Source organism: Xiphophorus maculatus, chromosome 7, assembly GCF_002775205.1.
Source record: "Xiphophorus maculatus strain JP 163 A chromosome 7, X_maculatus-5.0-male, whole genome shotgun sequence".
NCBI classification, from domain to species: Eukaryota; Metazoa; Chordata; class Actinopteri; order Cyprinodontiformes; family Poeciliidae; genus Xiphophorus; species Xiphophorus maculatus.
In genome coordinates this window covers 24,838,231-24,855,539 of record NC_036449.1, presented here as the reverse complement: position 1 = coordinate 24,855,539, position 17,309 = coordinate 24,838,231, and the positions used below count along the sequence as shown (strand labels likewise).

Below are 17,309 nucleotides of genomic sequence, written 5' to 3'. Positions count from 1 at the left end.
AACAACAGTTTGAGTTTTCTGGCCAGTGCCGTCGGTGTGTCATAATGTACTGTGTTTGTGTCAGTCAGTTGTGCATAAGTCAATATGTGTGCCTGTGTGTAGCCTTCAAAGACAGAAGAGGTAATACTATCTGGGTGTTCAGAGGGAAATGAAGCAAAGCCAAGCGGGAGACAGAACAGGTTAACCTTGCACATGTACTCACTGCTCACTCATTGATGTTTTGGTTGCACTGTGTGTAAGAGAAGAGTCAGAGTGAGACATCAGTAGGGAAAGAGAAAGAGTCAGAGATCAAAAAAGATAGAAAGCTCCAAGGCACTTGGAAAACAGTCCAAATAATAATAATAATAAAAAAAATAATGGAGAGAAATTTCTTCATCTCTTTCTTTTGTTTCTTTATTCTCTCTCTCTCTCTTTTTTGGCAATCATTTAGCAAATTCTGATGATGCGTTTACTCTCAGTGTGCATTTTATGGCTACATTAATGCATGCCTATGACAGTCGAGAGACGAAAGAGGAAATCGAAGACAGAGAACAAATGGGCTCCAGGCAAATATGCAACTCGTTTCTCTCCTTTACTTCCACTTTTCTGACAAGTGTGACCCAAATCCCATCGGATTCACAGGGAACAGAGACTCAGAAGGACTTGACAAAATCTGATCATCTAGCAGAGTGAAACGTGAACATAGAAAAAGTGAAAAACAGGCAGAGGTCTGTGTCTGATTCTGAAGCTGACGTCACTCCTCACCACCAGCCTAGTGTTTGTTTTGTTATTTCTACAGAGGACCAGGTTTTAATAGATAGAATGTGAATAACATGCCCTGTTTTCTGATATATTTTTTAACTTTCATGGCTTCTCATTTTGTGTTGCTTTAGAAATCCCTAAAAATGTCCATTCAGTGATTTTTAATACAGTAAGAGAAAAAATAGTATTCACATTTCTTTAAGTTCAATAGTCCAATGTATTTTGTGGATTTGAAGGGTTTTGGAACAGGGTGTTTCTTATTTTTAGTCATCTGGTCATAAATACTTTTACTTCTAATTAGCAGATCAGCGCTAACAGCAGAGCTAATCTTTCTTTTAGCGCCTTAGTGTTTTTGCTAACTTTGAAAATGTTAAGCACACTTAGTTTCCCCTAAATTATTTTTTCAGATAAATTCTAAAGTGCTAATGTACTTGCCTTTTTTTTTTTTTTACTTTAAACTTAACATCTGTGTTGACGTTTTGGGTATTGACTGTTGAGAACTCTTCAAGTGGTTAGACATTTATATGTTCATGCTCTTATTTTGAAGTGTTTGAAGACTGTTTACGCGAGCAGTTCAAGGCATTTTCTCGCCTCACGTTTCCCGCCCATCTTTTGTTGCGGTGAAGCAAATGATGATTATTCTGTACCTGTAGAACTGGCAAACAATTTAAAATCTGCTGACTGAAGACAGAAATGGACAATTAGGCAAAATCAGCACAGAATTAGCCATTCTCATCAATTATAAAACTGAAACAAACTGTTTGAAAGAATCACTTCCTGAAGTTGAACCATAAATGTGGGTGTGGAATAACAAATCTGACCCTACTTAGGGCGATATACTATCCGTTGCAACACATGTTGGGTATCAACATAAGTTTAATTTGCACTTTAGTATTAGCTTCTGCTAATGTTGGTATAGCATCTTAGCTGAACTAATGCTTATGATTAGCGCTTTATGAAAATCAGTCAATACTAACCTCGGAAACTCAGACTAGCTGCACAGTATTCTTCTCTATCCTTCATGATTTGCACAAACTTTTTAAAACATTATAAATGACATATTACAGGACAGATGTGATTATTTTTTACTGTAAATATTTTTGAACTATGTGAAACATTAAAGGCACCTCATCCGAATTTTCTGTCACCAGCTCAACAGCACAAGGCCACAAGAAAAACTGAAACATTTTCATTTAGCTCTGGTTTTGTATGTGCTCTTCTTAATAAAACTGTAAAATGAGTCTGAAAAGTTATTATGCTTATGTGTTTAAGTCTAATTTTTCCTACTGAATAAAGTCTTGACCTATTTTAATTTTTTTTTTCTGACAAGTAAACATAATCATTGCCATATGTTACTTTCTTTTTGACCTCCTCTGGGTCTTTTGTTGAGCTATCATTTGTCAGGTATCAGAACTGAAATAAATTGCATGATATGCAACATGGGAACCAAAATACTAGACACTAAACTTAAATGGATAAGTTTAGAGTTTGATTCTTTAGTTTATGATAAATACGTGATTTGTGTGTTTTTTAAGTGGGATTGTGTGGAGTAATAGTGGAGTTTTATTTGCATTAGAAAGCAGTCAGCGTAATCTTAGTTTGGAGAATCAGAGATGAATTTTCAAAGGAAAGCTAAGTTAACTAAACTTCCACTCAAAAAGGAAATTGTCCATATATGAAACAACTAAAGCCAAAAAACAATCAAGCACTTTTTCAACAGTTTGAACCAACAGTTATTTGCACATAAAATAATTTTGCCTTTTTTTTTTAAAATTTTCTCAATCACGACATGTTCAATAATGGTTAATGGGCACACAATATTACAATTGCATTGAAAATATTACAATTACCCAGATAAACAAACAAAATCCACTTCCATTGATAAACCATGGTTAATCTGTATATTCGTCTTTGTACCTTTGCGTTTTTAGGAATTATTATGATTAATGGCATTATCTAATGTGATTTGCGTATTATTCAGTGAAGTTTTCAGTGAAAACTTTGTATTGCATTTTATGTTTCCTTATAAAATCTAGCCGATTATGACCCAAGATCACATTAAAATAACTGATTTGAGCCGGTGACAATATTTTTGTAGTTAAGTAGCTACATTTCCTTACAATAGACTAAGATTAGATTGAAGAAATACACTTTTAAACAACTAGTGGTAGAAATTGATGCACAGCTGGTAGAAAATGTGTACTTGTATCATTTTGTACCCCAAAAAAGTCACTTACAAAATGACTAATACTGCAAGAATAGAAAATAGAAAATAAAAAGGGAGTGAAATAAAGTGAATTTTGCTGAGGGGTTAAGTTCTCATTTGGAATTATTACAGTATTTTTTGATTTACGCAAAACAATCAAATATGTTTTAGTAAATATTTCAAGTTATTTAGGTACAACACGTTGACATTGGGAAACTGCAAAAATAACATGATGTTACTGGAAAAAAAAAAGTGATTTCTTTTTGGTTCTCCAAACTGAGATTCCTGCTGCAGGTAAGATACTCACAGCTCAGACCTACTCTGCATAACGTCAAACAAACCAAACTCCACCTTTAAAGTTGAGGTGTGGGCCTGAGGATTACGTAAAGTCCTGAAAACAGAGGAGCGTAGATGTTTGCGTGTGTATGTAGAGGTGAGTGTGTGTCTCATTTGAAGCATCAGTCTCTCCAGCAGCACTGGCCCTCCGTAATGGCTGTCCTCCAATACAGCGTATACTGTAATTTGCTTAAGGCTCGATTGTGTGTCTAAAGAAGTCAACGGTATGCTTCCCAATCCTCACCTTCAGTCATCTTTCTGCATTTTTCCCCCAAACAGGCTTCTTAGGATTGAGAGCGATGCTACAACATCAAGTCGATTCATCACTCCCAGTCCACCCAGCCTCATTTAACACTTGTTCAGACCCACTGAGCACATACACAGCTCTTTGGCAATCCATAGGTTGCAATAAAATAATTACTGACATTTTGTTTACACAGTGTCTGTCCATCATTTGGGCATCATACAGTCTGAAAAGCAAAAAAATATAGTTATATATATACCAAAAAACCAAAACTCTAGAATACTGAATCTAAAGCACAACTCCATAACAGCATGTTAGATTTTTTTTTGATAAAACTCTGATTTTCTGTCTTGAGTATAACTTTTCCCTACTCTTAGACTGATAATCTGTAATGGGAAATGTAAAATAGAAAAAGGACTAAAGTAACAGCTAAGATCATGGAGTTCAACAAAACCCTAAAAAAAAAGGTCTAAAAATGGCATAAAAAGCTCTACAGGGTTGCTATGAACTGAAGCTTGCTTTTTCTTAACCTTTTTTTTTCATCCAAGTGGACACAAGTCTAAAACAGAACAAAAACAGTCACCATTACTTCTCTATGCCACTGGTTTCACAAAGCGCAGACCGAAGGCGGACAAAGGAGCTAGCGGGCGCTGCATGGCAGGCTTATTGACGTTTAAAACTCACAGAACTCATACCAGAAACTTTCAGAAACAAAACGAAAGGGAAAGAAAATATTTGCCTCCTTTTCCTTTTTCACTGGAAAAAAAAAAAAGTCTAGATTCTTTTACGTCGTTTCCTTTTTAAGCTATTTAGAATGGTAGGCATTCACTTGATATGTGTTGATTTGAGTCAAAAGTACCCAGATTAAAATGGATCACTGGAGGAGAAGTCTTCACAAGCAATTGGATGCAAAGACAGATTTTTTCACCCCATCTTCTTTTGGAAGATGAGGAAAAACAACTAAAGTTCTGCGAAGTACCGTTCAGAAATTCATAACTAGAACACCCCAGACTGTGCTGCCATTTGACGTCTAAATGTCCAGATTGTCATGGGTGCTGAAGTCCACTTCATTCCAGTGGTTGGTGGGCTGTATTTTATGGTACTTCAGTCATTTATATTCTTTTATTTCATTCCTTCATTCAATCATTCATTCACAGGCTTTTAGAATCGAGCAGGTTTCTCCTGCAGGCAGAGGAGAAAAGGGACTCAGTTGCTTAAGGGAATCAGGGATCAGACTTTCCTTCGTTTATGACCCCCCACCGCCAGCACATAGAGAGTTCAGTGTTACCCCCGTTTGACATCAGAGCAAAGGAGTAGCAAGATTTCAGGCAGGGACGAGGGTTGAAATTTCAGATGGTGCTTCTTTTTCATGTCTATGTCCAAATAAGAAGGAAGGAAAATCTTCAGGGGATGTCCGTCATTCCTCATGCCTCCGAGCAGCACCTCTGCTGGTTTATCTTCACTTTGTGCTTGATCCCGTCATACAGCTCAAAGTTGTAGTTCTCCAGCGTTGTGGAGGATCGCGAGGACAGCCCGCTGTACGAGCATGTGCAGTACAGGAGCAGGCCGGCGCAAACGGCTCCCAGCAGAACGCCCAGCGAGCTCATCACGATGATGGTGAGGAGGATGGGGTCCAGCGTGTACAGCCAGGCGTTGTCCTTGTCCTTTTCCGACACCAGCGTCACGGAGGATGGGTCCATGTCGGAGGACGGGGTGGAGAAGGAGGACGGCCAGCCGGAGAAGACAAAATCTGGAGAAAACACAAGAAATTTAGGAAAAAAGACTTTTACACGTGATAAAAATCTAGAGGCTAAAGTTTCTGTCCATCTTGGACGTTTTGCAACAAATGTTCAATTTTGGTCTGGGCTTTCACTAGGCCATTCTAACGCATGGATCTAAAGTAGGGTTGGCAAATTCTTGTCCTTAAAGGGGACCTGTTATGCTTCCTTGAACAGGTTAAGATAGGTCAACATCTTCATTACATTTTTTCCACCATGTTTTTCTTGATTGTGAGATTTTAGTCTGATCAATTCTGCCGTTTTGAGGTCCTTTCAGAATGAGCTGTTTAAGGCAGATTGTCACTTTAAATCCAAATAAGCTGCTGCCAGCCATGCCCCCCAACTCAACATTTACACTTGCATGTGAAAATGGCTGCAAATAGATGCGCAATTATAGGACCGTGCATCTTTGAAAAACAGAAGTGGAACCTCATGCACAACCAACAAGAATGCAGCAAGTGGTTTCTAAATGGTAAGCCAACAACTAAACACTTGTCCTTTCCAGCAGCCATTGTACACAAGCGAAACCAGCTGATCCAACGTTGAAGCTCAGCTTGGGTTGCCAGGTAACGGGCTGGGCTTGACTGGGGTTGCTAGGTGATAGGCGGTGCTTGCTGATTTGTGACGTTACATTCCGAAGTTTTTTTAAAATGGCTCATTTTCCAGACACCAAAAAACATTAACTTATTATTAACTTATTGCCTAAAGCCAGCTGAGTGTTTTTTTTAAAAGTGCTCTGGCTGTTTGAAGTACAAAAACGTGTAAAATGTGACTTGTGTGTAATATGTCCCCTTTAATAACCTATCCTGCATTTTGCTTAAACACCCCTGAATTAAACAAATTAGACAAATGGTTCACAACCAAGCCTCTGTAGAACTTAATGACATACTGAGAGGGTAATTCAGTGATCGCCTTTGCTGTGTTGGAAAGGAGACAGTTAATGTAGGAGTTGGACGCCTCTGATCTTTTCAAGTCAAAGAGCTGCTTCTGCCCCTTAACTTACAAAATAAAATGTCTTGAACCGCAAAAAAGATTGCATGTATAAATATGTGCGACATGATCTGTTGTAATTTAAAAGCTAATGAAATTAAACTAAAATATGTATTTATATTTAGAAGAAATTAACCAAATTTTTACCGAGGGAAAAAAATGTAAATGGTAGCCTACATAAAGACATAAATCAAACCCTCAAAATTACTTTTGCAAGTCTCATACCATTGCTGCCATTTTGTTGTAGATTTTCTACATATACGTATATTGCATAAAAACATTTAGAACTGTTAAACCCACCTTTTTTATTGTCTGAATAATTAAAAGCTTTTGTTATTACAAAAATGCAATGTTTTGCATTCTACATCTGAAAATGTAGAATTCAGACGTGTTAAGGCTTTTCAATGTCTAAACTGCTTTTACTGGTTCAGAACGATGCCTGTTTATCTATGTGGTAAAACAGTGAGGCAAATGTATCCTTTTTAGCACTTTATGAGAAGCCCACACAGAAAAAGGCTCCAGACAGACAGTAAACACATTTTAGAAGACAAACTACAAGTATTCTCTTGTAAATGTCTATGGGCTGGAAAAAGCAAAAAAAATAAAATTCTGTAGACTGTGATTGCTACAGTCATGTTTTTCTGTGTGCACAGGAGTGAGCTGTCTGTCATGCTTTATGGGTCACTGAAACATGAAAAACAAAGGCAAAAAAAGAGACTACATGCAAAAAAAAAAAAGAGAAAAAAACGTTTGAATGCTCGCTAACATTCTTCTTCCTTCTGTGCAAACTCTGTCAGACTGCTGCCACAGGCTTATTTCTTGTAGAACTGCATGTATAAAGAAGAGCTACAGGCATGCCTCTGCTAACAGTATTTCCATTAAAGTGTGTGGGTGAGACAAGACTGTGTAGCCTCTGGCTGCCGGAGGGGAGGACCTTACCTCCATTGGGGTGCTGCTTGTGATTGAAAGCAGGATCGTTTCCGAAATCTTTAGGCTTCTGATCTGTAGGAGAGACGGAAAGAAAAGCTGCATTAATCTCCTCTGTCCACTCGCTTACTCCAGAGTTTAGATCATGTTGTGATAACATCAGTCCATCTCTGATGCTGTCAGCACAGCAGCTGCATTTGTAGATGATAATCGCTCGGTACAATGGCCTCGATCTTGTTTAAAGTTTTCTAAAGAGAACAAACAACAAATCTCACACAGAAACCTTTTGCAGTGTCTGTGTTCAGTCTGTCGAGGGAAAGATATAAAGCTGTACTCTTCAGCCAGGCTCCCCACCAGTTTCATAGGGTGATAAGAATCAGTGTTTCTTTTTTACAATTATTTTTGTTTGCTTATAAATGAAAAAAAGTTGGGAGATTGAAAGAGTGTGAAGATAGGGAGGAGAAAGACGGATAAAGACACACAAAACTTTTTATTTTGATAGAAAAATATTACTTTTATTACTTTCACATTCACCACAACCATTTTTCTTTCACATACCAAGCCAGAGAAATTCAACAAGCTAAAATACCATGTTTAAACTGCTGAGTGCAAGGCTTTGAAGGCTTTGTTATAGGCTCAGTTCTTGTTCAGTTCGATTTGAGAATAAAAAATAAAAAATGGAGCAATATCTGTGGAGCTGATAATCATTTATTAGGAACCAAAAGCACTTTATAACCAGAAACTGTAATAGATATTCAGAAGATAGGAGGTGAAAACGTAATTTAGGGTGTGCAGGAAAAAAAAAGATATGGAGCCTCATTTCCTCTGTTAGATAAGGTCATTCATCCATGAGACAAGTTTGGCATCTTCAATTTTATAGATTCAATAAACTCCAAGCTTCAAGTTCTCGTTTAACTGTAAATAACAGCGAGATTAAAACTTTTAAAGGACACCTGCTGTAAAATTTGAGGTTTCTATTATAGAAAGTTAACATGGACATACAGAGCTGAAGAAAAAGAAGAAACAAACCCTGTATTAACAAAGATGTACCTTTGCATATTCAGAGTATGAGCACTTTCTGTGTCATGCATCAATATTTCATATCAGCAAAGTCCAACACAAATCAACAACAATTTATTTCTTTTCTCACAAGAATAACAGCAAAATGTGCAAATAAACATTGCTTTTAACTAATGACTGTGTTTTACTTGTATCAAGAGTCAAAAATGATCTCCAATATAGAAACTAGTGAAACGTTTACATAATCTCATGGGGGCAATACATTTCATTATCTGGAGTTTGAACAGACATAGATGTATGTCTTCATATTTTTTTTTGCTAAACCTAATAATGTTCTAACTGTCAAGAATGGTGATGACGACATCATGCTGTGGGCCTGGTTCACAGATTTTAAAACTGGTGCGTAGCACAAACTGGCTGGAAAATACAAGACTGAGAAATGTTTTCAAATTCTCCAGTAAACATAAATAGGGAGACAATATAAAACAAATCAGAATTACAAGCAAAATTGGTTATGAACTGCATAAGCAGAAAACTTGAAACCCCAATAAAAAGTGAAGACCATTCCAGGATTTAAATCCTGGAATGGTCTAAATCCAGGATTTACAAAGCTTATGTGGTCAAGTATAAGATGGGAGTTTAGGTATATTGCGTCATGAGATAATAATTATTAAAATAAATGATTAAAAGCCTAAAATTACCATGACAACCATGCACATGAGTTAGTGTAAACTTCTGACAAAAAGTAAATATAGATGTCTGAGTTGAAAAGAACAAACAGTTTAGAAAAGAAATGAAGCTGCAAAATGTAACCAGTAATTAAAACAACAGGAAGGATCACTTATGCTCCAGTGAGGCAGAAAGTTTTTTTTACAGGTAATATGACTCTGCTGTCGCTGAAGACAGGATCAGACCTCTGAACAACTGAGATATTTAATTTTTTTTTTCTTTAAACATGAGCTTAAACTGGACACCTTTTCAATATCCAACCAAAATTTGGGATTATTGTACCACTGGAACACTGAACTGTCTTTTAGTCTCCAGCTAATAATAATATTTTTCTAGAACAACCCAATAACCAAAACACCAGTCTCACTGTCAACAATAAAACCAGTTTTACATCACCTGACCAAAGAAATAAAAGCTTCTGCTTCAAAATTAGCACCTTCAGACTGGTCTGAAATTTACAACGCAAAAACAAGGAGGTGGAAGCATCAGGCTGTGGGATTTTTTCACTGTCTATGCTATTGGTGCATTTCACAGAGAGGAGGAAAAAAATAAAGATCTACCTCAGTTACTTCAACTTTGTTCTTTTGCAATTATTTGTTCCAACAAGGGAAAAAAAGCATTACATCAAGAAAAGCCAGTAATACCTTGATTATTTCAGTAACTAAAACATTATTTATGCAAGTTAGAAACCTTTATGATGTCTTCCTGCAATCTGTTTTTGCTGTAAAAGTTCTGACTTGTAAATATATAAAAGTGCCCCTTCGCAGCAGTCTCTGAGCTCCAAACTTCGGTTGTCTTTGATCAAATAAAACCACTGTGGGCCTCGACAAAACATCAAATCACTTACGGGGAGATGGCAAAAACAAAGTAAGGGTAAGAGGAGCTTGGACAGTCTTTAGATGACCATTGAACAATGTTTAATGATGCTGGCTTAAAGCCTCCAGGCTAAAATTCTGAGAAGAATTATCACATGGATCTGAAGAGGGATTAAAACTCCCTCTAGACCCATTTTTCTCCTCTCTTCAATTAGTAAAGCGAGGAATAAAAAAGAGGCCTTTTTTCATTCAGGCAGAGATGGGGATGGCTCTTTGCCACTTTTGGTTGTACAGGAGCCCGAGGACCTGTTAGAGTGCTCACACTGATAATATTTCTCCAGGGAAAAAAAAAGAAGAAGAAAAGAGATGAAAAAAATATGGATGCCTTGGAGGATAAAAATGCTTACTGCAGGGTTTTATGAACGCAATCGCCTCCATTAACTAATTAGGAATATTAAATGGCTTCAAAGTAGTCCATGATGGAGGGAAGTGAGGCTGATTTAAAAGCTCCCGGTGAAATGTTTTCCAAATCTTTTAAAAAGTTTGATAGACCGAGGACGAATGAAAACAGAAAAGTGCATGAGTAGCACAGCATAAATACGGTCATATATCATTCCTCGGTTTGAATTCGGACTCACATTGATTGGATTATGGCACCGGGCTGCTGGAATGAGTCATCTAATGTGTAAATCAAGCACAAGTTGATTGGAATTGAAGAAAGAGGAGCTGGGGAAGGCACAGAATGGATATGCAAGCACAAAATAACTGAAATACTTGTTGACCGAAGCACAAAACTGCATTCTGGGAGCTGCAGTGTGATGAAATAAGTCAATGCAGAGAACTATTCCATAAAATAATGATTTAACTGACTTTATGGGAGCTCAGTGGAAATCTGCATAATTACCTCACACTGGTGCATATTGGTTCATTTGGTTTGCATGCAGTGCCTTGCAAAAGTATTAGTACCCCTTTAGATTTTTCACATGTTGTGATGCTATAACCGCAAACATTAACATTATGTGACGGACTGATTAGTAATGTAAGGTACTAACCACCTAACTCAAAACACATAAAACAATTACTAAAAAAACATCTATTTGGCTAAAGTCGTCAAATGGAAAAAAAATTGTAACCTCTGCTGATATGACGCTGCCACCACCTGTCATTACCTTTGGGTATGGTGTGTTTATGGTGATGTGAATTAAGTTTTACATAATTTTCTGCTTCAATCAAACCGTTTTTTTATGTGTCATCTATCCAGAGACTCTTTCTCCCATGTGTTGTGTCCTCAACATGCCTTGAAATAAACTGCAACAATGTTTTTTTTCTTCTCTCAGCTCTTTCATAAAAGCAAGATTTATGGAGTATATCACTAATGGTTCTCCTCTCAACCGATTCCCCACCTGATGAGCGGACCTCGATGCATTATAGTCGACGTAAATCACACAGAATCACACAGTTTACTAATAAGGTGACTCATGAAGGCATTTGGTTGCACTAATAGTTACTAGATTAAAGGAGGCTGAATTTTAATTTCTTGTTTCCATTTGACAATCAATTGTTATTTTGTGTTGACTATCATAAACTTCCATATTAAAGTTTGTGATTATAAAGTGACAGAATGTCAAAAAGTCAAGGGATATGAATACTTTTTGTGTCATGCCTGCCTTCGTCATTCTGTCGGTTTTCCCAAAAGACTTCTTTCATTTGCTCTTGTGTTTGAAATGACCTGCCCTCCATCTTCAATCCAATCCCCCAACCTGCCTTCCCGTTAGCCTCTCTCTCTCAGAGTAAAAAGAAAAGTCTATCTTTAGAAAGTATGGAGAGCTATCTTTTTTGTCCTCCCTTCTTTCATCTCCTTCCATCTCGGGGAGCATTCTTAGGAGGAAAAAGGGGGCTCACTTAATGGGCCATTCTCCTCGGAGAGATTCTGCTCCCCTCCATCACTGCCTCTCATTTACTCTCTTGTGTTTTCTTTTTTTTTTACTGGGAGGATTTGCAGAAAAGAAAGGGAGAAGATATTGAAACAGGGAGGTCTTGATTCAAGAATGGATGGGGGGATTTAGACATGAACAAAGTGATGTAGGTGTGTAGCAGAAGAGACAAGATGGCGGGATACTGATTTGAAGTACAGACATTTTAAGAAGCAAATTAAACTGCTATTGTGTTGATTTGCTTAATTTTGTATTAGAGTCTAAATTGAACACTTGGATCCAAATGGCTTCAACTGTAAGCAGTGACATGAAATAATAAATAAAAATCAACAAAAATATTCTCTCAGATCTGCCGTAAAATATTATGCAGCCCTAAATAAAACATGCGGTGTGTATAAAATGGGTTTAAGTGTAGAACATAATCACAGCAAAATTTACAAATGACCCACAGCTTGCAAAATTGAAAGAAAAGTGCTCAATCTCAACATTGTAAATAAAGTTTAACAACTTATCAGGAAAAAGGCTAAAACCTATTGAGTAATATTTATCTCAAAATGCATTTAAACTGTAAGAGTATGCAGTAAAATATGTAAATTCATACACAGTTAGGCACTCTAAAATAAATATAAATTTAAACACTGGATCTAAAAAGTGTACACATCCCGATTAAAATGGTAATTTGTACAAACAAAAACAATAAATCATTTTTAATTTCTCCCACCTTAACTGTGAGATATATGTCAGAGGCTTCTTCAAATTTGCTGTAATCCAGACTGCTACAGGAGATCTTCCCTGCCCAAAGCATCACCATTTACTCTAACTATTTGAAGAGTTTCAAAGTAATATGAGTTATCACAACATTTAATATCCCTGTGGGATCAATGGAGTTTTTGAATTTGAACTGAAAATCCTGGTCAATTAAACTGAAAAACAAACAAATGCATCAGGTGGAACATGTAAAAAATGGTTACCTGGTTGCTAAGTATGAATACTTTGTAGAATCAACTTATGATCAACAGTTCAGCTTTATAAGATTTTTCAAATTGCATCCCTTGGATAAATCATTTTTTTGCAGAAAGGATGAAGTAATGTAAAAGATTTAAAGCTTTAACTTTTTGTCCACTGCAGATATTTATCTGACTTATACTTCACAAAACTCCTCACATTTTAACAGTGTACACTTTTGAGATCTGCTATATCCATACATGTACATGTAAACAATAAAAAAAGATTGTATATATAAACATTCTCCAAACCTTTAATAAAAGGAATTTGTCCAAATTCCTTTAATCTGAGACAAAAAGGCAGGTTGGTGACAATCTTTAAATATTAAGAAACTTCTCTCACGGATGAACAAACGTATATAAATACAAGCATAACTGCTCAACTTTTATTTCTATATCAAACCAACTCCATTAAACCTTCTGTTGATATCTTTGCTCATGTGATTGGTTGCCTTTAAACACTTAGTTGCTGCACAACACAATTAAACCAAAAGCTTCTTCAGTACAACGTTGATATAAGTATTACTAAAAGAAATTTGTTTTTAAAAAGGACACTCAAGCTAAACAAATAAGAGTTATTTTCATCACAGCATGTTTGGTCTCATTTCTTGACTTAAAGCAGACCTGGAAACTGTGGTGAGTATGCATCCAAAGTGAAACTTCCATTCCACAAAAGTGAATGAAAGTTTGTTGCATGTAGTTGCACAGAACCCAGAATGAAAGCATTCCTTTTGAATTCAGAGTTTTTTTCATTCAGTCAATCAAATGTAAGACTGACATCGAGTTTTAGCTTGAAACATTAACCAACAGGCAGAAGATCCAGGCAACATTCGGCAATCATCCACATTTTGATTTCACACTGAAGCACAATCTCAAACTATGGTGGGAAGGAGGTGAAAGTTTTAAAACACATTTTTATCAAAGGCATATCCAAGGTTTGATGAACAAAAAACACCCAAAGTAACATGTGAGGTTTGAAAAGTGTTTAAGACTGTCCGTGCATTTATCACTTTTCATTTTTATTGCGGGATTCATCTCCTTAACCCTCTGCTTATGTCACACCAATACTCTCGTCTTTCTCTGTCCTTTGCCCTTCTCTGACAAATAAACTTTCCTCATTAAGACTCTAAGAAGTGCTGAAACAAAATTCATCCTCCAAACTTGTGGGTGAACCTCTGAGAAAAGAGGAACACTGACATTGCCAATTGCATATCCATGCAGTCTTTCCAACAATTTGTTAGGTGATCGATGTAAGTTTGCTTATGCTTAATTGAAGATCCAATTAATCTCTAGTCTGATTTACACTTAACACTATGAAGTACATCAAAAATCATTATGCTGAAACTGTAGAACTGTGAGCTGAAGCTTCTCCATCTTCAAGGACAGGACTTCCTTATCAGGCACCAACCCAGAGGTGTGCACCGATCCATTATTGATAAGAAGAGCTGAAGCACTTCCACCATTGCTGAACAGAGCTGTTGTTGCTGAGTTCCTTGTTCTTTGAAGAAAAGGATCAGACTGCTTTAGCTCTTCATTTGACCATATTGTCCTATTGAAACCATATGACTCACTAGAGTCCAGTCATTTCAGCAGCGGGAGCTGTAGCTGTCGTCTTTTTCCAGCGTTATGATGAGTTTGGGTTCCAGGCTGGAATCCGTTCCCGGGTAAAGGTGGTTCTGGTTGGAGCTGCAGAACATGTTACAGCTGGGGGTTTGACTCTGGTAGTAGCTCTCTGGATCTTGCTGATAGGCTGGTTGGTTGTTGTGGTACATCACCGAATGGTGGTGATGATGATGGTGGTGGTGGCCACTGTTGGACTTCCTGCTCATCCAGTGGCGGCGTTGGCAGCAGAGAATCAGAACCACAGTCAGACCTATCAACAGCAGGAAGGCGCTGCCTCCCATCAACACATAGTACCAGTAGGCAGGGATCGGATGCACCTTCACTGCGTCTACAGTGGGCCTCATCCCAGATATGGCACCCCCTGGAGGGCAGGAGGAAACATTACTGATTGGCTCAGTGGAGGAGTGAGGCAGGCATGCAGACTGCATTGAAGAGTTTAAAGCTGGAGATTGTCTGTTTATCTGGACATGGCAGATCTGACAAGCTTTTAATTTCTCTGCATGCTTACAGCTGGATGCATCTCCTGTAATGCAGTATCAATATTATATGATATATAGCTCTGGAAAAGCTGAATATTATTTCCATAAATCCAGCATAGGCACACATCATTCTGCTTAAAAGGACTGAACACCTGAATCCAACAGCAATCTAAAAGCGCATGCCAAGATGCAGAGAAAGCTCTGATTTAACTAAATATTGATTTCTGAGCTCTTGTAATGTTTAAATATCAATGCGTTGTTTTGTTTAAACATGATTTGTTTTGTTACTTTATTCTTTGGAAACGCTACCTTCTTGTCTCCTTGAGCAATTTATGTTTATTTGCAAAAAAAAAAAGAAAAAGAAAAATCAATCACTGTATTTTTATTTGGGAGACAGTTTACAGAACAAATCATTTCATTTTACTAAAGCATAAATTTTGAAACCTCAAACAAAAGCAATACCACAACAACAAAAAATCTATTTAAAAATTAAATATGTCTAGACTTCCTTGTGGTCTGAAGTTCATAAAATTTTAATGTTAGATAAACCTACTAAGAATAGGCATAGATGTTCTTTCCTTGGAATGATTAGAATCATAGTATTACACAACAAATATAATATAGTATAACATAATATATTTTGTACTTAAATTATTGAGGAAACAAAATAGAACTAGAGAATAATAAAAACTGTACAGTGCATTAGTTTATTATCATTTAATATTGTTTTTACAAAATAACAAAATGTTACAAAATTAAGTAAAGTCAAATTGAAAATAACATAAAGCAGAGCTAATTAAACTTAAATTCCCAAGAGTACAAATGAGTTGTAGATTTTTTAAACTATATGGTTTATTTTATCATGTTGGATTTTATTGCCAACTGATGGTGTTGTTTGTATTGGTGTTCCTTGATCTACTGAAATATCCAGAACAAAATAGAGTCAAGCAAAAGAAAAATATATAAAAAAGACACTGAAACAGTAGATTTTAGATTTTCCAGATGTTAAAATACACATTTTCTTTATTTTGTTCAAATCACTGTTCAGACTGCCTCACCCATCTGCTCTGTTTCACTGAGTGCACTCTACCTGCTAGTGAAACACTGACTACTCATGCATACTTTACATAGCCAAAGTCTAATACTCCTACAAGCAACATAAATATGCATGAGTACTGAAAGCTTGACATTCCTAGGAGCGGTGTTGGGCAGAAAGGGTAAAACCTTTGCTGGTTTTCACTGAATATCACTCAAAATCAGGAAGAAACACACTCATCTTTAAATTTCAGCTGCATTGTCTACGATCTACACAGCCAGAAACATTTTATTTTGATTGTTGCAAACATCACAACCATCTGCTGCATATTGACACGCAAAGGCCCATGCCATGCGCTCAAACTGAACCAGAGAACACAAACGATTCATTTCGGACCGGCTAAGCAAACAATGTGGAACGCTAAGCCTTGATGAAGATGTTTTGTTCTGTTTTGAGTGGGTCAAGAGTAACTAAATTCGGGTGATGAGAACGAGAGAACAAAATTGCAGGGTTAGGGGAAGAAAAGGTATTATTGGAGGAGAGAATGGAAAAAAACAGAGAGGGGTCGGTAGAAAGTGAGACGGTAGAAGGGTGGGAGGGTAAAGAAGTGGAGGGAAAGAGCTAATCCTGCCATGATATCTTTAATCCACCATTAAAGGGCTTGACTGAAACTTCAATACTCTGTCAACACACTGTGAGAGGAACCTGCTGTGAGAGCAAAGTTGTTGTGGAGAGAAATAGAGAGCGACAGAAAGAAACAGAGAGAAATGAAGCACAAGAGCAGGGAAAAAAAGAGAAAGAGAGCCCAGACAAGCAACAACTAGCCAGGGATCAGAAAGGAAAGACAGAAAGGAGAGAGAAATAATGAAAAAATGGAGCGGGATAGAGAATCACAAGGAAACCAGTCGACTTCATTTCGACTTTATCTTAAAGTTCAGATACGCTATTTAAGAGTTTACTTTGATAGTAAAGCTGCTCTCACTGAGGTCTGGACTCAAAATTGCTTTGTGGTGAACAAAGAGACAATTTTAAGGGGAGAAAAAAAAGTCTGTTTTGGTATCGGAGTCCTAGACTAAACTGAAGTCCCGATACCTATTCTCAGTGTATTGTCTGTGATTTTTATATCAAGCACAAACAGTAGTGACATTTTACACAGTCTGGGTTTTAAAAAAAAAGCTTATTTATGTGGATAAGCCACATAAATATGCTTTTCTAATACCTTTTATTATCTTAGTTTACTTTTATGCTACTTTGTTGTAAACATCATATAGACATGATTTTCATCAAATTTGGATTTGGTGCTGACACTATTCCTTAATGAATTGGATCTGTATTTGAAAAATCCTGATGGGAACATGCCTATTGACGATGCTTAATTAGTATTTTTAATAAAACAAATGTGCTTCAGATCCCATTTCTAAAACAGAAAATAGTTGTAATATAGTTA

General features: G+C 36.8%; 1 protein-coding gene across 2 annotated transcripts in view; it reads right to left on the bottom strand.

Annotated features, from left to right (window-relative positions):
- Nucleotides 1-1,177: 1,177 nt before the first annotated feature.
- Nucleotides 1,178-17,309, bottom strand: part of LOC102235215 (neuropilin-2-like) — a 119,134-nt gene continuing 103,002 nt past the window's right edge. The window contains exons 17-18 of one of the 2 annotated variants that reach the window (XM_023336769.1): nt 7,235-7,297; nt 1,178-5,277 (exon numbers count right to left, since the gene is read on the bottom strand). In XM_023336769.1, coding sequence (XP_023192537.1) covers nt 4,952-5,277; nt 7,235-7,297 — 389 coding nt within the window. In that variant the 3' untranslated portion in view covers nt 1,178-4,951. Of the gene's footprint in view, nt 5,278-7,234; nt 7,298-10,396; nt 14,709-17,309 lie in introns of those variants that run through there. The other variant, XM_023336768.1, reaches the window with a different exon arrangement.